At 40.5% G+C, this 21,280-nt stretch overlaps 2 protein-coding genes across 9 annotated transcripts in view; one reads left to right on the top strand and one right to left on the bottom strand.

Moving 5' to 3' along the window:
• Positions 1–21,280, bottom strand: part of agbl4 (AGBL carboxypeptidase 4) — a 434,053-nt gene that overhangs the window by 300,755 nt on the left and 112,018 nt on the right. Inside the window, exons 3-4 of one of the 3 annotated variants that reach the window (XM_067597035.1) lie at positions 2,097–2,239; positions 301–423 (exon numbers count right to left, since the gene is read on the bottom strand). In XM_067597035.1, the coding sequence (XP_067453136.1) occupies positions 301–423; positions 2,097–2,130 (157 nt within the window). In that variant the 5' untranslated portion in view covers positions 2,131–2,239. Of the gene's footprint in view, positions 1–300; positions 424–1,558; positions 1,656–2,096; positions 2,240–21,280 lie in introns of those variants that run through there. The other 2 variants (XM_067597038.1, XM_067597037.1) reach the window with 2 other exon arrangements.
• Positions 1,661–21,280, top strand: part of elavl4 (ELAV like neuron-specific RNA binding protein 4) — an 84,261-nt gene continuing 64,641 nt past the window's right edge. For 2 of the 6 annotated variants that reach the window (XM_067597040.1, XM_067597039.1), the window contains exons 1-5: positions 1,677–1,749; positions 5,342–5,546; positions 5,745–5,886; positions 7,010–7,136; positions 7,837–7,977. In XM_067597040.1, the coding sequence (XP_067453141.1) occupies positions 7,089–7,136; positions 7,837–7,977 (189 nt within the window). In that variant the 5' untranslated portion in view covers positions 1,677–1,749; positions 5,342–5,546; positions 5,745–5,886; positions 7,010–7,088. Of the gene's footprint in view, positions 1,750–5,341; positions 5,547–5,744; positions 5,887–5,931; positions 7,137–7,836; positions 7,978–18,282; positions 18,403–21,280 lie in introns of those variants that run through there. The other 4 variants (XM_067597041.1, XM_067597045.1, XM_067597042.1 and 1 more) reach the window with 4 other exon arrangements.

The following is a 21,280-nucleotide window of genomic DNA, read 5'->3' as shown; positions in this document are numbered from 1 at the left end:
TGATGTGCTGGTTAATGGTGTGTTTTTGATGTGATTTGATTTTGTGACTGACAAAAGGCATCAGATCTATAAAATCCACCATACTGTCTGTAAAATATCCACCTCTTTAGTACCATGGTGTGTATGTGTGTGTCTGCTGTCTCAAGTTGCGGACAAGCCCTTACAAAATCTTGCACTGGACCATAGCACTTACACTCAATGCCAAGTAAGGAGCAAATTGGGTCACAAAAAAATATAAAAAACATGGATTACTACTTTAGCTCCCAACATACCAATGTGTTTTTCAAGTTTACTACTCACCACTCTCAAAGCAAGCATCAAAAACCAGATGGCCTTTTCGCGGAGATCCTGAGTACCCTGGTGGGCTCACCATCAGCTTGTTCACATTCCCCACCAAGGCATCCTCTCCTCCAGTTTCACTGCCTGAAGAACAAGTGCAGTATGTAAGAACATGTTAAGTCTCACTTCATCCAAAGGTGTTTGTAAAAGTTTAGGCTAACTTCATTTCAAATTCAGTAAAGTATACACACTGTCAGGATTTAAGCGGGCCTTGGCTTTTATAAGATCTATCAATAAGTCTCTAATGTAAAATAACACAGGCCTGAATTATTGTCCTCAAAATCCTTTGCTGTCATGCACGACCCTGTGCCCCCACTAAATCAAGATTATAGGTAAAAATGTACTAATTTCTATACAAATTTCAGTAAATTTACATGTCACTCCTTAGAAATAGTGATGTATGTATGTATCCCACTTTTCAAATACTGAAACTTTATATTTACTTACAATAAAAGATAAGATAAAAAGAAAGCAACAATAATAAATAACAAAGCATATTAAGGCTAAAAGAAGTTTATTTTTCTGTTAACAGCACAAATGATTGTTGCACTTCTGCATAGAGACATGTTTGTTTTTTTACCACAATGCTTCTACTACTGTACATCAAAAATACGAAGCCTGGACTTTTTATTTTATCATAATTATTCCTTTTTGTATCATTTATTTTTATTTATTATGGAAATGCTGTTGTGTGAATATGCCGATCCATTAAATTTCATTTATTATTTTCATATAATTTACATTTTGTGCATTTGTATTTTATTTATTTTTTGCTCCATCTGCACAATTGCGCTATTTGTACAACAGACATTATAAACCATTTATTTTGTAACTTTTCATAAAGCACAGCTATATGTATTTATACACTTACTAATCTGTCCTTAAGAATCCCATATCCACACTCATTGGAATTAAATGAAAAGCTAAATTCCTTATAATGTTACAGAGTCTCCGCACCTCAGTTATTGTTATTAAGCACTTAAAAAGACAATTAGCCTAATTTTTATCATATTAATGACTATTAAAGAGGCACGTGACAAGACATAGAGTTTAAGTTATTGTTACTAGATGGGAAAACCTTCAAAACATTCAAAAGGTGGGCTATTTCACATTACATTTATTTTCACATTTCGTTTCCAAACATTACCAATGTAAATTAATATTCACAAACCTACATTTACCCTTTATTAATTTAGTCTTAGTCATTGTAATTACAGACCTGTCAGTGAATTTGGCCTGTGCTGTTGGTAGTGCTTAACTTATCCTTTTGTTTGCATTAGTTCACGGATTCTGGCTTTAATTGAAGTGGGTAGCGGCCAAATGCGAAGTTAGGCAACCATGAAGCAGCCACACATACCGACAGCTAGCTCAAGTAGCTACACAGGGGGGAGCTAGCCGTCACCACTCCAGGTAACAGCTAGCTAGCAGATACTCTTAGCCAATACACCTGCACTATCGCTCGTTCTTACAGCTAATTAGTCAAAGTTATTGCGTGCAGTATATTGTATACACAGTATGACTGGCTAACGTCGGTAGCAGCAAAGCTAGCTCATAACAAGCTGGTGACATGAGTCTTGTTTACATCAATGTACCTGCTAGCTACAAGGTTAGCACACTACACACATAAGCGTCAATATAGAGACACGCAGCAGGCTCGAAACACGAAGCCACTATTTGACAGACACGTGGGTATCACGCGACGCCTTCTGCGTGCATAGCAATGAAGAGGAAGCCAGGTAAGGCTCGTATTTACACACCAGTCTCGACGTCTCTAACAGTGCTCTCCTCCATCTTCCTTTCCTCTGTCCACAGAGCAGCCGACGCTCTCTCTGTGTTGCCATGGCAACGGAGCAGGAGGCAGAGGGAGAGGTGCTGTCCTCTCCATCAGTGCAGAGCACCGCTGCACACATACAAAACATCAGTTTACATATACAGTGCATATGGGGAAGTTGAGTTAAATGTAGTTGTTGAATTTTATGCAAAAAAAAAGAATAATAACAGACGAATTTGACATTCATTTATACACTTAGATTTAAGTGCAAAAATAATTTAATAAAGCAAATTTAATGTCATATATAGCCCAATCTGTTGAGCAAAAACACATGTGGGCTATGTGCATAGCCTTTATCCTCAGAAATGCACAATTCCAAGACTCAAGTTATCAGAGTGACTTGGGACAATTCCTGTCTTCAAGACTATAATTCTGCTTTTGTCTGTGTCTGAAAAACACATTTTACAAACATGACTGGAAGTACCCAATTAATAGTTATGATAATACAGTTATTATAATAGGAAAACCTAATATGTCAGTGTGCAACTCACTTTGGTCCTTTATATTCTAGAGGTAGGCCTAGACCTAACAGTAAACTTGAAATGACTTCCAATACACTGCCTGTACACTGTAATCAGTATATTGTTCACTCCTCCTTTATTGCAGCCACACCTGCATTTTTAATGGTATTTTCAAAGAAAAAAGCCAATCATTGCAGGCAGCAGCCAGAGATTCTGAATTATCCTGCAGATTGATTAAAGCTGGAGGTTTTCTAGACAATTGGAGCATAGATGTCATCAAGGCCAATCAAGCCTGGCCCTATTCCTTTCCCATTACAAAGGCTGCACCTGATTAAGTACATCAAATGAGCAGCCGCACAACTCCTGGAGCAAGAGGCATACAGGCTGCTGCTAATTTTCAGGTTATAAGCTGTGTGTAACAGGACCAAATGAATAAGACCAGGGAGAGGGCAATGATTTTTCTCTCTGTGTGTGATCTGTATTTGATGGCAAGCATCAACAGGCCGCTGAGTAGATAGGTCGGACTGATTATTTTTCAGATGACCGGAAGAGAATACAGAGCTGCTGTGTAATATTTTGTTAAAATTGAAAATTGAATAGCTGTCCTCCATGCTATGTCATTTCTTTAACACTATGCCAATTAAAGAGCTCTATGGTGGTACAATCATTCATTTTCAAGAGGGAGATTGAAATTGAATTATGGAGCATGAGGAGAATGAATTAGATACGCTACATGTTTCCCTTGTTTCCCAGCTCTTATCAAATAGAGACTGCATAGGAGTAGTTGTATTTATCGCATGATCCTGGCCTGTGTCTGCCAGATTTGGGCACACTTGAGAAACTGACTGTAACCTGATCGTTTGGCTGAAAATCGTACTTTTTAGTTGGCTTCTGAAAAATAGAATTTTACTAAGACATTAATTTGTAATATTTTAACATAACATTATACATAACTTGACAATGTCTATCAGATATTTAAATTTTTCTATGTTGGTTCCATAATACTCTAAACACATTGAAATAAAGGTGATATTTTCTAAGATATATTGAATCTAAAAAATAAATACATTTCTGCGTGTTAAATCCTAAGTTTTAAATGATGTATACCATTTACACATTGCACTAAAAACTCAAGAGTTCCTGGTACCTTCATGATGTCAATATGTAGGAGCTAATAACAGCAAAGTTTGAGTTGAATTTCATGAAATGTTTTATCTTTATGGCTTTCCTTTTCTTTTAAAGCTTCATATTCTATATTGGTGTGTCCTCCTTGAAACACGTTTGAAGAAAACGAAAAAATAGAAACACTTTCAAGAATAACCCCTCCTCTCTATCTGCAAACATACTGCACACATGCAGTATGTTTCTTGTCATGATGTCTGCAAAGTGCAGCAATAATTTAATGAAAACATCCATCACTGGAAAACAGTATAACATGAAAGAGAAGAGGAGTACAATCCACACCATGGTCTCTCACATTTTAATTATCTCTCAAGAGAGTGTATTTTCACACGCATATCAAAACATTCTTGACCTCTAATGATTTTACATATGAATGTGCTTCACATGTAGACATCCCTGTCATGGTTAAATACAGAATCTACAGTAACTTTAAGAAACTGTGGCTATTTTTAAGTGTTGGTTGCTCGTAACTGGAGGACACAGAACATATCAAAAACTCCTTGGGGAAACAGTAGTTTTGGCACAGCAAAGGTATTTTTCAAAACTAGCTTTTCATTCTTTCAGAGAGATACGCTCTCTTCTAAATTGTAAAATGATCAAATAAGTCAGTGCTTGTACGTAGCGGTACCACAACAAAAAGAAAAAAAAAACTGACACTAAGAATTTCTTGTTTTTGTCTCCAGCAGCCTTAAGCGTGATCCATTTGTGTATGTGTGAGTATGTGTGTTCGGGGGGAGGAGGGAGGCAAATCTATGTGTTTGTATTTCAGGAAGTACAGGGAAACCCTTTTTACTCTGGTCAGCTAAGAACTTCCACACATAAAGTCCATCATCAATGAAGGAGGAAGTCATGCAAAAATCAAAACACAGGGCACAAGTGGCAGCGAGTTGGAGACGGGTGGTTGTGAGAGGCACGGTGGGGGGGTTGGGGAGGGTTGGGAGGGGAGGGGGGGGGTTGGAGAGACCAGCCGGCAGTACACAGAGAATCACTATGGTGACAGCAATCAGGGGGCTCAGGGGAGTGAGGCTGGGTCAGAGAGGAGGGCTTGAGAGGCAGCTGACTGAAGAATCAGCCCTCACTCTGGATGATTCAACTGACAGCCCCCCCAAGGGCTCTGCCGGACCAGCCATCCCCAGAGACCACGGGCTTTACAGAACAGGGATGTGGCTAGCAGCCCTTTTTCTGAGTTGGAAAAAAAATTAAACGGAATTGAAGCCAAGATGGTAAAACTGACACATAACAACACGGTGGTGATGTTGTTGATGATGATACCTTCACATATCCTGCCACTGATGAAAATGTAAAAAGAGAAAATGTGCTAATTTAAAACATGTAAACAATATCATACGCCACATCCTTGAAATGTGTGTCTCTACATATTTTTTTCCTTCCCTGTATCACATAAACATCCCTTAAAACTAACAGTTTGCTAACACTTCCTCTGCTTTTCACCCACTCTTCTCCCTTTATCTGTCACTTCCTCTGTCTCTGTGTCGCTCTCTCCCTCCCTCTTTATTGTGCTGGATAGTGTCCACAGAAACAGATGGTCTGGTGTCAATAGGCTGATATTAACTGGCCACTCTCCCCACTCTGAACCGAGAGAGCAAAAAGCACATTCAAAGCGCTGGGAATAAATCCTACGCCACGCTGATGGAGCTACTAATAAGACACCACTAAGATTAGTGGAGATGATGGCGGCCCCAATCACTACAACAACATCACCTTCATAAAAGGTTATCTTTCCTAATACACAGGCTTCAATTTCATAAACATTTTGACTTTATTTATAACTAGATGCAGATACAGCACACTGTGAGTCATCATTCTGAAGTATCTTAGATATTAATGACTGAAACCAAGAATGTAGTGAATCATACTCTTGGCACAAGCCTCCCTAAATTTTTTTTTTTGCTTGTTTGTTTGTTCTGTAGTTGGGATCTCCTGCCATGCCTGTGACTAGCTGCTTCGTCATCGCTGTGCCACACCCTGCTGAGGAAAAGGACAGCCACCTGACCTTGATGCTCACATCAGCCCAGCCCTTACTTTTTTTCCTTTGCTGGCTATTACAGAGAGGTACCCTTCATTTCCACTCTCTTGAGGTCTCTTGACAGTGTTCAGGTGTTTTGTTCTTTTTTACATTCCCAAATGCATCCCATACTTTGATAACCCTTTTCAACACATGAATCCACAACCTGTTTCTGTAAGAGCCTCAATTAGAAAACAGAACGGCACAATATAAGTCCTCACATCCTCCTAACTAATCCGTTTATCCTGCCTGTATGTTTGATTCGGTCAGGGAGTGAGAGCAACTATAGGCGCGTTCCTTCACTGTCTATACCTGTGTTTGATAGACACACACGAAAAGAGAAGAAGAGAGGAAAATCTAGAAGATAGGAGTGGCACGGAGAGGAAGGGATGTGGCGGTGATGGTGTCGCTGTTGCTAGAACAGTCTTCCCACCTTGTGGTAGCATAGTGAACTGTAGCTGCATCAATGCGTGAGCAGTGGGGGATAGAGAGAGAGAGAGAGAGAGAGAGTGATGCAGAGAGAGATGGAGTGAGAGAGATAGAGCGAGAGAGAGGGAGGGAGAGCAAAGGAGAGAGCCAGAGGGAGTGATACGGAGAGAGAGAGAGAGAGTGACGCAGAGAGAGATGGAGTGAGAGAGATAGAGCGAGAGAGAGGGAGGGAGAGCAAAGGAGAGAGCCAGAGGGAGTGATACAGAGAGAGAGAGAGAGAGTGAGAGAGAGCAAAAGGGAGGGGAGTTTAAACTAAGTGCTATGTTTTGGGACAGGCTAATCTGCTAGCGAGCAGTGTGAGGATCGGAGCGTATTGTGTGAGCCAGTGTGCGGGGGACAGATAAGGGAGCCAGCCAGCCCGCCAAGCCGACCCACCGACCCACCGACTGCCTGACTGCCTGTTTTAATGTGCTGACTCTGGGGAGATTTTAAAAAAAAACAGCGTATTGACTCCTTAGACGCGTGCGGAGACCCTGGGCACAAACGCCACCACTACAGCCACAGCCAGCAGAGGTGCATCAGCAGACAGGGGAGAAAGAAAAAATAGAGGACTGAAAAATCACAACTCCGAAATCTGAAAATTAAAGAGGATTTTTTTTTTTATTCCCCTCTTTTTTCCAATTGATTTCATTTTTTTCTTTCTTTCTTTTTTGTGTTCCCGGGACTGACTCCCAACCGCAGAAAAGAAAAAAGGGGAGCAAAGAACTGAAGAGAATCTGAAAATAAAAAGGACAGAACGAAAAAAGCACCGAATCTGAACATGTTCGAAATAAGCCGAACACTCAACGCTGCTTTGTTGAGCAATGAGGTAAAGAGATTTGGATTTGCTTCTTTCTCCACACCTCACCTGTGTATGTCTGCTGCCAACCATTCTGTCATGTGTGTTATTGTATGTCCGTGCGTGTGCATGTCTGTACACTTCTGTATGCTCATAGCCAGAAGACAGAGAGGATGATTGATAACAGCAGCTGTTTTTATTATATTTCCCCGGCACGATGGTCGGTACGGCGAAAAAAGGGACTGCTACGCTTCTCACGCTCATCCTGGCTTGTAATAATAAATGGAGAGCTAGTGCCCAGACTTTATATCCCCCAATTGTAACAAAACCAAGGTAGCTATCAAACCTATCAAATGTAGGCTTGCTTGTGAAATTGCCCACCTGGGGCTAAAATAGTATGTGTGCCTTCATGTGCACGTACAGTATGTAAGCGCGAGTGTGTATGCTTGTACGTGTGTGAGTTCACACATGCATTTGTGTGAGAGCAAAGTGTACTGTAATCCCCCTCTACCTCCTCTTTCTTCATGTCCCCCCCCCCCACCCCCACCCCCCACTCCTTCCTCTGTCCTTTACCATTCTCACCGTCCTTCCTACCTGCTGTTATCTGTTCTCCTTCCCTTCTACCCTCTCTCTTTTTTCCTCTCTCTCTCTTTCCCTCTCTCTCTCTCTTCCTCTTCCTCCTCCCCTCTCCTCCTGTGTCTATGTACGAGTGTGTGTGTTCTGTGAGCAGCATCTCAAGATGATGGCGAGGTACGGGCAGCTCTCGGGACTAGCAGCCAGTGGCGTGGGCTCCGTCCCCGAGACGCACTCGCCGCTATTTCCCAGGGATCTCCTGTCATCGCCAGCCCAGATGGGCTACAGGTCACCCCTGGTAAGAGGATAGACAGACCGATATATCTCCATCTCTTTAATGAACATAGGCAACATAATACCAAGAAAAGAAACAGGGAAAAAAAGATAAGCGTGGTAGTTAGTCAGTGTGCATCTGTGTGAGTGTGTGTGTGTGTGTGAGTGAGAAGAAAAGAGCAAAAGGGCAGAAAGAGAGCAAATCAATTGTGGGATGCTGCCTGTATCCCCAGTGGATAGTATTAGTAAATATTTACATTGTTATGTTTGTTCAATTACAGACGCCTACTCTGTCTTTAGCCTCTGCCAGTCAGACTGTTATCAAGGGAATTTGAGGTGTTTGTGTGTGTGCATGCATGTGTGAGTGTGTGTCTGTATGGGTAATATATTTTATGGTGGTTGTATTTTGTTAATTCACTCAGCCTCTGCAGCTTTTGTATTTAATGTTTGTATTTGCCACTCAATGATTAATTAACTTTCATAGTGAATTAATAAATAGGCTTGTGCATGTGCACTTGCAATTCTACCATTTAGAAACTTTATATAAAAACAAAAGGGAAAATTAGCCGAAAAGGAACGATTGTTTTTCTCAGCAACCTTAGGAGATGAACAGTTGCGTAAGATGACACATTTCAAATGACATTTGATCACAACTATCAATATGGTTCAATTCCAATCAACATCTGACAAGTCACATTAGCACAGGAAGCTGGAGCACTGTAGATAGATGGGATATTTTGCAGCAGAGTCAACGTTACTCTTGCCATTTACATAGAAAGGGAAGGGAATGAGAGAGAAAAAGGGGCATGAGAAAACCCTGAGCATTTAGGCAAAAGCGTTGTAAGAAAATCCCTGACTCGCCGCATTAAAGCGACATGAAGCTGTGGGTGTCTAATCCGCTGTGGGCTCTTCATTGGTTCGGCTCCCCTTCAAACTGGCTCAGATCCACACCCCAGAGCCTCCCGGAAGCCTTCATAACCCACTGTCATGCTGTTGACTGTACCCAGGGGTTTCCGTCAACTGTATGCAAATGCACGGCGAGGATAAGCGGTGAAATACGTCCGTGAGGAGTTGGGGTTTCAAAAATGTTTTTTCAGTTTTTGCTTTGAATTCTTACACGAGTTCAAAGACGTCTGTCCACTGTTTTGTTGTTATTGTACAGCACACAAAATTACTGTGTTTCCCACTGCCAGTGTTATCTGTTGTTTGCATAAAGCTGCTGGACCATAAATTATTTGTTGAAACCAGTGGAACTAATTAGCTGAATTTATTATATAAATATGATTGACGTGTTAACGTATTTTGATGCATCTTATCGGCACTATTGAGATGGAATAACAGAATTCGAGGTGATTACTTCACTAGTCAATTCCAGGGTAGAACATGACGATCAGATTACTAGTTGCAAATTGCATTGAATTTAACAGCACAGCATATAAATGGAATTAGGAAATAAAGTGCATACGAAATGAATTCAAAACATTGTTATGAATAACTCAGTGACTATGAGGTCCTCATCATACATAGTTACATTTCTGGCAAAATGGTTTCTTAATGGTTTATTTTTGTGATTTTGCACATTAGTTATCAATGTGTTGCTGGTGATGAGGCGTGTTCCTATGTGTGTGTGTGTGTGTGTGTGCGCGTGTGGGGGCGAATGAGAGTGCGCATATGCGCATACGCTTGTGTATGCATTTGAAAGTGTGCTTGAGAGCGTGTGTGTGTGTGTGTATGTGTGCACACGCATGATTACCCTGGTTAAAAAAGACCATCGTTATAGTGATTAATGGTACCTTCATTAAGCACAGCAAGATCATTTGCATACATTAGATAAATGTGCTGGAAGATTCTGGTGGCTTTGGTGTGTAAAGCCTCAAAAGCAGCATCACATTTTTTTACCTCTGTGATATCAAAAAGGAAATAAAACTCTGTAGCCGCAGCAAACATTGCCCTGTATATCAGAAATGGAGCAATGATTTCTTTGTTTCATAAAACAGTTATTTTATCTATTAATCACTGTAACTATAATATTACCCTTCAAAATTAAGCAAATACAGTGTATTTCCAAGTAATGCACCACTGCATTAAATGAGTGCTTTGATAAATGAACAAATAGTCAAATGGTTTTGTCCTCCAACATACTACATGCCTGCAGCAAAGTTTACCATCACTTCTCCTGGCAACACTGTGTGTTCAGCTTGTTTAGAGCATTTGAGTTTGTGTTTGTGTACATGTTGTTTTCTCTGTGTGTGCTTGTTTTAGTGTGCGCATGTTCTCAGTCGTGCATCTTGTGTTTTAAGGTGTGGGACAGTGCTTTTAAAAGAGCATTCAAAGAATCAAATGCGAAATTTATCAGAACCCAGGCACACGGAGAAGAGGTTCAGCATGCAATTAACGAAATTTTAAACTAATATTCTTCGGTTCAAAATGAGTATCGGCAGTATTAGTTTACAGCTTTAGGATGACCAGGCAATCTCAGGCATGTCACCTTAGACAAAGCGGATAAAATTAAATATGAGCAAAAACTGAATTGCAAATTATTCCGTATTTCAGTCACTGAGATCTAATTTTCAAAAGCCCACATCTAAAAACCTGCAGTGCGCCGTGCTTCAGAGCTGAATGTTGTTAATTTGTAGAAAGCTCCACTGATTACCCACTGCAGGCAGCTGCCGTTCTCTATGTGACACTAGGCTTTGTTTGACAACTCCAATCTTTTCTGTTTCAACATTAAAAAAAAAAAAAAAAAACAGGGTTGAATTTCAAACCTGCGTGAAGAGGTTCATCACCACCACAAAAACAAACAGGAAGAGAAGACTAAAGAGGAAAGAGAGAGAGAGAGCTTGTACGTGGCACAGTCGTTGGCAAGTGTGTGTGTGTAGCTACGGTATATTAGCAGCCAGGAGATAGTTAGAGGTCATCTCTATTTCATAACAATGATTAGCTCCTTCCATCTGCCGCTCGCTGCATTTCCCCTTTCCTTGATTGCAGTGTTCTCTATATCCAGGAAATTAGTTCATTTATGCTCCACAACCCTGCCGTCAGCGAGGCACAAACAGGTGCAGCAGACTGAACGACGCCACAGAGGGAAAAAGATGCTCATAGAGAGAGAAACACAGAGATGGAGATATGTGCAAAATACACCATCGTCAACTATGACAACAATCATGCCTCAAGTACAATGGTGGTTGATTAATACAGGATTGACAAAAAACAAATGAGGTGGTTGTATTCTATTTTACTAACATGAAATATTAAGTGATCTGCCAAAGAGCAGCAAATAATCACTGGAGGGAGTCAAAAGTGTTTATATGAGAAAATAAACAAAAGAAGGTTAAAATATATTTTACATCATTTTATCCTTTTTCTATTTATCACAGCAGCACATAATATGGGGGTTTGATGTAGTGCTTTGTTCAATAAAGCTCTGTGGGCATAGGGCAGCAGAATACAGACATGCTATTCAGCATCCATAACATCCCTATAGCGTATCTCAAACTAGAGCGGGTTATGACTCCACCGTGTCATAGAATTTACATGCAACATCATACGAACACGGACTGTGGAGCTTGTGCGTGTGTGTACATCATGTCATGTTTGCACTTGATATGAGCACATGTGGTGTGTCAGTTACGGGAGAATAGAGAGAGGCTGAGAGACACTGCAGGGTTCAGATTTGTTGGAAGAGCTCTGTGTGTGTTTGTGTGTGTGTGTTTGCGTGTGTGTGTGTGTGTGTGTGTGTGTGTGTGTGTGTGTGTGTGTGTGTGTGTTGGCCACCAGTGCTGCAGGGAGGGCCTAGTGATCAGCAGCTGAGCCTGTGTCCCGCTGGGAGCCATCACTGCAGAATGGAGCAGGTGTCTGCAGGCTCATGCACAGACACACACACACACACACACACTGTAAAGCTAAGTGAACTCTCTCTCTTTCTCTTCGCTGTCTCCCTTTCTCCATCTCTCTCCAAGTCTACTGTAGACACACCCAACCTGGCAATTTAGCTCGTCCGCGGGGTGCCTTTTAGCGCGTATTTCATCACACATTACCATGTGTTTGATCATTACCTATTTTTCATACCCATCAACTCTGTAGACAAGATATAAAAACGGCTGGAGATGTGGATGTGATCCATAAACAATAGTCTAACCCCCGAATAGCCTACTGCACCAACACAAGCGCCCACGCCCAGCCAAAGGTCACCTTTCCATGTTCAGGTACTTTGACATGGAAGTAATGACCTGTAATTTCACCTATATAATGGCACATGGCAGAGCTCAGGGGTTCAGAGTAGAGGCTGTACACTGTCTAATGTGTCTTCACGTGCATGACAAACCAGCCATAAAGGACTGATCATGTGAGTAATTATTTTAGGGATAGGCAAAGATCTTTGTTGTAAAAAGCACATCCCATAATCCAGATGTAAACAAAAGGGTCGCCCCCACCAGCAAAAAACAAAGCAGACGATTTGAACATGCTATTATTCCCACACTGATTGACAAGTCTTTTAATACACGGATTAACATTACGAAATCTAAGTAGCTCAGGTTTTCTGATCATGATAATATTTGTCAACAAATCATTAAAAATAGATGTTTTCAGTTACGATGCAAGTAAAAAAATGCAGATTTTTTTGAAAATCAAACTGTAGTATGAGTGTGATTTTCATATTTATGAACTAAAAATACAGACTAAGGCCTTCAAGTGTAAAAAAAAAAAAAATAGAAAATTGTGTAAACCTCACCCATAATGCAAGCATGCAGGCACACATAATTATCACAGTTTATGTGGTAGTGGATTATATATATGTGGTGGGCCAGTGAATTCTACTGGAGATTTAACTCAAGTCAGTGTTTACATTTGTACAGTTCAATAGGTTGAATAAACAAAATAATCTCACTTCCTGCTGTTCATTTCTCTCCTTTAATTCAAAAAATCCCAGCACTGCTCTCTTGCATGCTAGAAGAAAACATTTAATTTCAGAGACAAATTTGTTGCCTCTCTTGGACAATGTTTTCAAATCCAGTTGCAGTTTTTTCATTCGGCTTAAAAGGATAAATGGAGAGGGAATAATGAAACAGACAAGACTGGCAGAGAAAGTCGTATTGTGTTGGTAAGTTCTTCATATTCTGTTATTTGCAAACAAACGTTAACAATTATTATGGAAATATAGAAAAAAAAAATGCCACAGCTGCTATTTGACAGTGAAGTCATAATCTGAGGGTTGATGCAATGCAAGAACCAGCAGTTTTACTGAATTAATTATAAAACTGACAGTGATGTCAAAATGTTGCATAGATATGTCAGCCTTATAAAAATTGACAAAAGAGGTATTAGCCATTGCAAGCCCTTTACTGGCCTGTCTACATCTGTGATAATCTCAATCAGATGGCTTCAGCTCTGTCATCTCCTGCACAATAGACACAAATCCATAATTCAAATAAAATCTCCCACCAAAAGGAACAGTCAATTGTTTTTTTGTTTTTTTTTCAATTTATAGAGTGTGCCCCTTATAACACCAATTTGAGATATTATATGGAACAGACACTCATTTTGTAGGTGAGGACTCTTGACCAGACAATATCTGGCAGTCATTTTAAGAGCAGTGATGTGAGGAAATGTGCCTGTTAAGGCTGAGCTGACAAACGCTGCCGATACTTGAGTGATCGCCTGTGCCTCGGATCCTGGCATGTTGATGAACAACACTATTTTTTCCTCCTCTCAGAATTGATAGTTTCAAAGCCAATGCGTTCTTATCGATTTGCTAATTGCTGGGGATGAGGCAAAGTATCTGCTGTCACCATGAATAAATGATGTACGGCTGACTTGTGCATTAGCACCGCAGAGGAGTGACCATTGATGTTACAGTAGCTAGCCACCGGCTCCACTGGGACATATCCAGTAGTTGGGCTCTGTGTATATTGTGTGTGTACTTAAAATAAAGTGGTTTTGAATGGGTGATAGACATTCCCACATTTCCACATCAATTGATTACCCGAATGATATGTTCATGAAAAGCCAGCTACATCAAGATAAGATATTGGAAACTGATAAAAAAAAATACTATAGATATTTTTGCCCAAGGGGAGGCTAACAGTAAATGGATCCTCTACACAACCCAGAGTTAGATGCATCAACAGCACCATCATTATCTGCTAACTCTTCACTCTCATTAATAATGAATGTATTCTAACAGCAGCATTCAGGTTTAAATGGTTTTCCATGGAGCCTGTCTTGAGCCAGTATATTAGTGACAAGACTGTAAAGTGAGCTAATTTACAGGAATACACACATATTTTGTATATGACTTACTTTTATAAGAGACATATTTTCATTTACCTATCCGTTTGCAATATTGCATTTATCTGTCTTGGCTTAATTTAATGTAACACTATGAGTTGTATATTTACTCAGAACACGACTGATGCTTTTTTGTACACTGTGTCTTGCTATTTTCTTAGTGGAAAATAATTTCTAGAGTGTTTGTTTTCCACAAAAGAATCTTGTCTTTCTCTTTAATCGGCTAAATGTTTCAACAACACAAAATAATTGAAACATGTCTCTAAGCATGTAGGCATTTAAACTGAAACCCGGTGGAGTTTTTCTGTTTGTGCATTGCCCACTTGCTTTTCTCCGAGCATGAGAAAGGGCGGTTAAGCATGAAGTGACATTTCGAGAGCTGGATTTGTGCAGCGTGGGCATGTTTTGGTCCACAGTGCCGTAGGCCAGCCCTGTGAAGGACTCTGGATGCGTCTCATTTCTAAAAGGTTATTCCTTATCAAAAGCCAAATAGCAGATCTGATAGCGGGAGATTTTTGATGAGGTTTTAAACGTCATTACGGATGGCAGGTGGTGTTTCAGTGACTCACGTCTTTCCACCTGGTGTCTGAGGAGGAGCTTATGTAAAAGGTAGAAAACAGGATTCATTTCTGCAGGGAGATACATGACTGCCGAAATGATTGAAATAAATAATAAAATAAAAAAGGTCTAACAGTGAGCAGCAGTCAAAAGAATCTCAAGTGAGGAGCTCTGTGTGCTTTGTGTTAGTGTGTGTGTGTGTGTGTAAGTTGGAGTGGGAGGTGATTAAAGCTTCCACCAGATGGACCGCAGCAGTCGCCCTGTGAGCATGGATGTACCCCGACCGGGATCAAACGCAAAATGGACTGCCGTCCCCGCGGCCCCAAAGCCCACCACTATACTCCATGATCAACTGACCCACCACACTGCAGCATGGTCACCGCTTCATTTCACACACGCAGAGTCAACCAATTTAGACAAGATGACAGGAGAACAGCAAAAAATAAAACACAGTTTGCCATCCTAGTCATCATATCCACATTCAACTCATGAAAATACAGCAAATCAATGCCTTTACATATAATGCACATTGATGACAATTAACAGCAAGGCTAAACATCATGATCAGTCTGTGAGCTGCTGGCCTGCTGAAGTTGAATGTCACCCCAAGCTGCGGACCACTCTGTTGTCCAAATGGACACTAATCCACCAGTCCTGTTGAGAATACACTCCCAGTGCCAGAACACATGCCAGACTCAACAGCCAATGCATAGCTAAGCCTCTCTGGGCACCTCCACAAACCTTCTCTCATTTATGTTAGGCTACAGCCTCTAAGACCCACCATTATCTCTTCCATAGAAAAACTAAAATTGGGTTTGCTTAATAGAAAAGTGGGAAATAAGACAATGTGTTCTGGTTTACATCTTCAAATTGTAAGTGTAAATTTAATGTGTTTTCTTATACGTTTTTGTTGTGAGACACTTAAGACAAAACGTCAATTAATCTAAACACAAAAAACAACAAAGTTAAATATTATCTTGAATTAAATCTCCAAAAGAGGAGTGCGTTTCTGCAGAGTTTACACAGCGATTGAACAAGCGCTCACTCCCTGTTCTGCAGATAGAGACGGAGCATTCAGCCTGAGCTTTCAAACGGCCCCTGTCACATCTCTGCAGTCTGCAAAGCTCCAGCCATACCAAACAGCTTTGAGTTAAAGTGGAAGGAAGTGGCTGTGACAAATGCAGCACAGCCTTGTTCCGGGATCAGCATGAAGAATTCATTTCTGATCTGAGGAGTTTCTACCAGGGAGAATGACACAGGCAGGGGTTAAGCTGACTGTGTATCATGCCCACTGACATGGAGGGAAGAGGATGTAGGAGGAAAGCTTCAACTAGATTAGTTAAATTTTTTACCAAAATGCTTGTCTTTAATATAGTGTAAATGTAAGTAGCATACAATTTAGGGGATCCACTTTGCCTTAGTGCCTCAATGAATTCACACATTTGTAGGACTTGTTAGTTTATCCAAAGGAAAATTTTAACTTTTTATTTGCTCACAATCAATACCAGGAACTGGTAACTGAACTTGAAGCACTGAGCTGAAACTCAGTTTCACTCAGTAATTAATGTAATGTCATTTTCACCCCCTTTAGTTAGTTACTCAGCAGGAGGTCATGTATAAATGGATATCCATGCGTTGAAAATAATGAGCAAATCATTTGATTTTTGTTGCCCAAATTTAGGATTTAGATCATTAGTACCTTTTACCATAATTGTGAAAACAGTGCAGGCAGATACATTATTCTAAAGGACATATTTTCAGGGTCAGAATACAAGTTTGAGTTAAAATGTGAGAGATATGCTTGATGTCTTTGATTGTAGCAGGAAGTTGGAGAATTTTCTCATCATAGGCGAAGGTTTGTGCTCTTTAAATGCCTGCCAGGGCTCTAATTTGGCAGGTCTTTGCACTGGTGGATTGGAAACTTTCTTTTAGTGTGCACAGACTTTTTTTCCCCCTCATCTACATCCATTTAGTATTTCCATGACTCGCTGTGAACTTGACTGTCTTCCCAAGATAATTTAACATCATTTTCTCTCAGTGGTTTCAATAATGTGCTGTTGTGGTGATTCTGCTCCTCCCGCTTAAGGACATCAGTTTCCTCTTAGGAGCTGCTTTTGTGGCAGAAGTACTCCCAACTGTCCACTTCCATTACTAAATTGTCAGAGCACCATGGCCTTTCTCTTTTCTTTTTGAAGAGAAAGAAAAAAAAAGGTGATTTGATTGAAGGTACAACAGCAGTGCAGGTGCACTGTGCGCCTCTGACCATGAAATTACCAAAAATCAGTATCCACACTGTGTGCGCCATTGATTCATGAAAATAAAGTCCCTGGTCTTAACACTGAAAGCAAACAACAAAAGTCAACAGAGTCTAAACCGCCCATGGTTGTCCGGATACAGCCGCATGTTAATAGCTGTCTGGTGTCTGGGATTCAGTGATGCTGAGTTTGTCGCTGGGCAGGGAGACAGGCAAGTTGAAGGCTGTGATTCTCATTTGTTGATTGTTACCGGCAGAGGGTGGACACCTGCCAGGAAAGAGACGATCATCAGTCTGAGTAGCACAGCAAGATGCTACTACTGCCAGAACTTCAATAGAGAAACTAAATCTATCCTTCAAGGGCAAATCAAAAAGAGCCTAAGTAAGCCGCAGCATACTGAGGAGTGTGTTCTGGGCTATTAAATGTATTAGGCTGTTTTACTGCATAGACCGCTGTGATATTTTGAATTAAAACCAACCGAGCTTGATACAGTAAGTTTAGCATCGCTCTCTGTAGCTCTGTTAAAATGCTTTTTCTGTCCTTGATTATAGAGCTGTTGCCCTACAGTGGAACAGGGATGATTCAGTTTAAGATTGTGTTTACTGTCATTTATCCTTTGGTTGCATGCATTGACTCTGAACCTGGCTGGAAAACACAAGTTTTCCTTCTTGTTAATAATCAAGGTATTTTCTTTCTGCACTTTGAGGTAACACCTCTGCTGGCATCTTCACTTCTCCTCCTTTAAATAGAAGTCTTATTATGCAGAGTGAAACACAAGACAGGTGTTGAAACACCGCATCTGACAGTTAACAAGACTCAAACCGAGAGCACCCACAATTATCACTGTCTGCACACTGCATATTCAAACCTGCTATACTGTGTGTGCTATTCTTTACTTGCTCTTTCACTCTTTTTGTCAGAATACTATGTGTTGGCTACTACCAGAGTATATTTTGTATGTACTGTAACAATACAGTGCTACCAGTATATTCAGTCTTTGTTCAAAGCTGGAGATTCAACACATTCTTTAGGGCGTGGCAGATATATAGCATTGTGAGCTTGTCCAAGAGAACCAACGTGATAAAGAGGGAGTGAGAGAGAGAACACAGCGTGCAGTTAATCCATTAAGGTCTGTGACTAGGAGGGGTTTAGGGTGGAGAAGCAGGGCAGAATAAAGGGCAGGAGGAGTTCATGACAATTAGCCAGCTCTCTGCTTTCCGAATTAGCGGACTGAAGCACACTTCTGGGGTCCAGCCCTTAAAGCTCCCACTCCACGGCAGTCACAGCGTCAGACTGTAACGCACTCCGTGAACCGAACTGTTGCGTGTTTTTTGTCTTTGCGATAGCGGGTATGTGTGCCTGTGCATGCACGTTTGTGTTTACTGTGTATTTGCGTGCATGGATTCAGCTGTGCATGAGTGTGTGTGTGTTTATGGATGTGAGCCAGAGCCAATCAGTGAGATGGGGTTTCACATTGCTGACAGTATGGCTGGCCTTCCTGGGTTAAAGCCACAAAAGCTTTTTAACTTTCGAAACTTTGGAAGAAGAAAGAAATATAATTTACCTCCTCAAAAACTATTTAGTATTGCTCATCAGCTAAAAGGCCAAATAATGCATCCAATCAACGCTGTGCACTCTTTTTGTGCAAAGTCTGACAAAATTGAACTGCCATTAAAACAGAGTGGTCTTTTTAAGTCATTACCTTTAATTGCTTCTTTGACATTTTTACATTTATCCACTGCTGTATTACATTTTATTCACGTACAAACATAAACTCTAAGTAGAGAAAGGCCAAATCCACAAGATAATAAGCTGCACTGCAATATCTGTAATATCCAGACTGTAACGTATCTCAGCATGAATGCCCTTGATAGAATATCTCAACCACTCCCCCCATCTGTCCATACACAATATTATAATGCACAATGTGTACCCTTAACTAGGACATGGCAGCAACATGGTTTCATCTTTGGTATGTGTCTGTATATCATAACTACACACACACACATACAGACACGCTCCATAACAATGGAGAGAAGAGCAGATTGTGTTTATAGCTAATTTACTGAGTAGCGGCAGTCACTTTCATTGCTTTATAAAACCATGGTCCTGTGGAGCAATTTAGGAAAATGACACGCCAAGCAAGACAACTGTTAGAGACTATCTTCACTTTCAAATCATATTCTAATTTAGAGAAAAAGTTATTTGGATCATATTACAGAGAGAGAAAACAACCTCAAAACACTGTCCTTTATGAAAGAAGAAAATGATCACACTCCATTTTCACCCCACATTTTACTGCCTCTACACAGCAACAGTTAAAAGTTGACGATATACAAAGAAAAAACCCAGATGTGATTAGTGATTTAGTCATTGCCATGGATCTGACTTTCTATTCTTTACAGTAGGGAATTAAAAGGCAACAATAAAAACATGGTTGGGAGGAGAATATTAGAGGCAGTGAGGTGGAGAATGGTTTTCTTGAGTCCAACCTAGAACCTTTATTAAACTCAAAGGTCAGAGCAGGAGAATAAAAGATGGACAGGGAACTGAATTTGTTACCTTTACTATTCAGCTGCAAATTTTTTACTTCTTTCTGCTCTTTGTTACGTGCCTCCATATCATTTCTGCCACAGAAAAATAGTCAAAGATGCACCTCTATTTACTTCTAATTTAATCTGTTTTGTTTGTGTTTCATTTTACATTACTCTCCCTCTGTTGTGTTATATACAGTATGATCGGTACAAATCTCCAGACTGTGAGTGCCAGCATATTCTATTCTATCTGAAACAATAGCGAGCTTGTTCAGCCCATCTTCCCATGTTTGTGTGTGTATGCGTGTGTGTGTGTGTGTGTGCGCATGTTCACCTCAGTACTGCTCAGACATAATTGAGGGCGTAGTGAGGCTCTCCTATTATGTCAAGGCACATGGTTCCACCAGGCTAGCTAGCTAGCTGTAGCTAACCAGACAGGTGGAGAGGTCAGGGGTGAAGTGGAGAGACTGGGGAGCTTTATCTCACTGGTCCCTCTTTGTCTGCCAGAGCTGGCCTTATCACTTGTAACATTTTGTCTTCTTCATGTTTTTCCCTTTCCTTACAGTTGTTTTTTCAGTGTATTCATGTGGGGCTAATTTGTGAAGCTAGTGTAAATGTAAGTGTATAAGGTACAGTATGTGGTACATGCAGTATGATATACCATATGCTGTGTTTATAATGTGAGATTATATGTGTACACAGCAGGGCCTTTAAGAGTTAAAAATTGTGTCCAAAAAAAGCTCTATTATTCAGACCCTAGCAATACATACTGGATCTGGATCTTTTTTAAGGAGATGGATGCAGTGGTTTTTGGAGACCCGAGTGTTTCACAACTTGTTATGATCATTTGTTGTCGTCAGGTGACAAAAAGTGCAGTGCATGTTCTACAAAGAGAAACCTTTCCAGTTTGGTGGATTTATGCACCATGTAACTAACCATGATTCTACTTAAATGTAAACTGCAATCCTAAAATGTATCCCTACTGAGGTATTAAATATCTACTTGCTTTCAAACTATTGTAAATATCACTTAAAAGCTTTTAGTGGCACATCGTCTTCCATCAGCATGTGTATTGAGCTGAGAGGAGCAGAGAAATCTCACTGAGTTTAATGGACGTTCACTAGTTACATTAGCTCTGCCAGGCCTTACACAGCCAAATGCTAATTGAAATAAACCAGCATGAGAATAAGAGATGACTTGCTGACTGCCACTTACTGCTGTGTTGAACAGAAAGGAAACAGTATGATCACGTGTTGAGAAACTGATGTTTTGATCTCTTGTCTGGCAACATGAAGATATATCCAGTGTAAGAGCATTTGCAACAAAGAGTAACATGAGGCTCCATGTGGGCTATACTGTACAGCATAAGGTGGCCGAATATGTCAGAGCACTGGTGAGACAGAGTACATAATCTGTGTGTGCATAATCTTTGTGTGCATGTAGATGAAAAGATTTATGTGAGTATCTTGTCTGCCAACATGTGTTTCAAGTTTTGCATTTTCTGGAGTGAGTGCATGTAAATGTGTGAATGTACGTATATGTGAAAGTGCAGTGAAGTACTGCTGCCTGTCAGGTAACTGTGTTAAAGGAAGCAAGAGCTCCCTCTTCTTGTCTGTCTGAGATAGGGGACAGCTGGACAAAATCAACCTGAGGCAGGTTTTCTGCTGGGCACTGAGATTGCTGCTCATTATAA

The sequence above is a fragment of the Thunnus thynnus genome, chromosome 8 (assembly GCF_963924715.1).
Source record: "Thunnus thynnus chromosome 8, fThuThy2.1, whole genome shotgun sequence".
Classification (NCBI taxonomy): Eukaryota; Metazoa; Chordata; class Actinopteri; order Scombriformes; family Scombridae; genus Thunnus; species Thunnus thynnus.
This window is presented reverse-complemented; position numbering and strand designations above follow the sequence as displayed.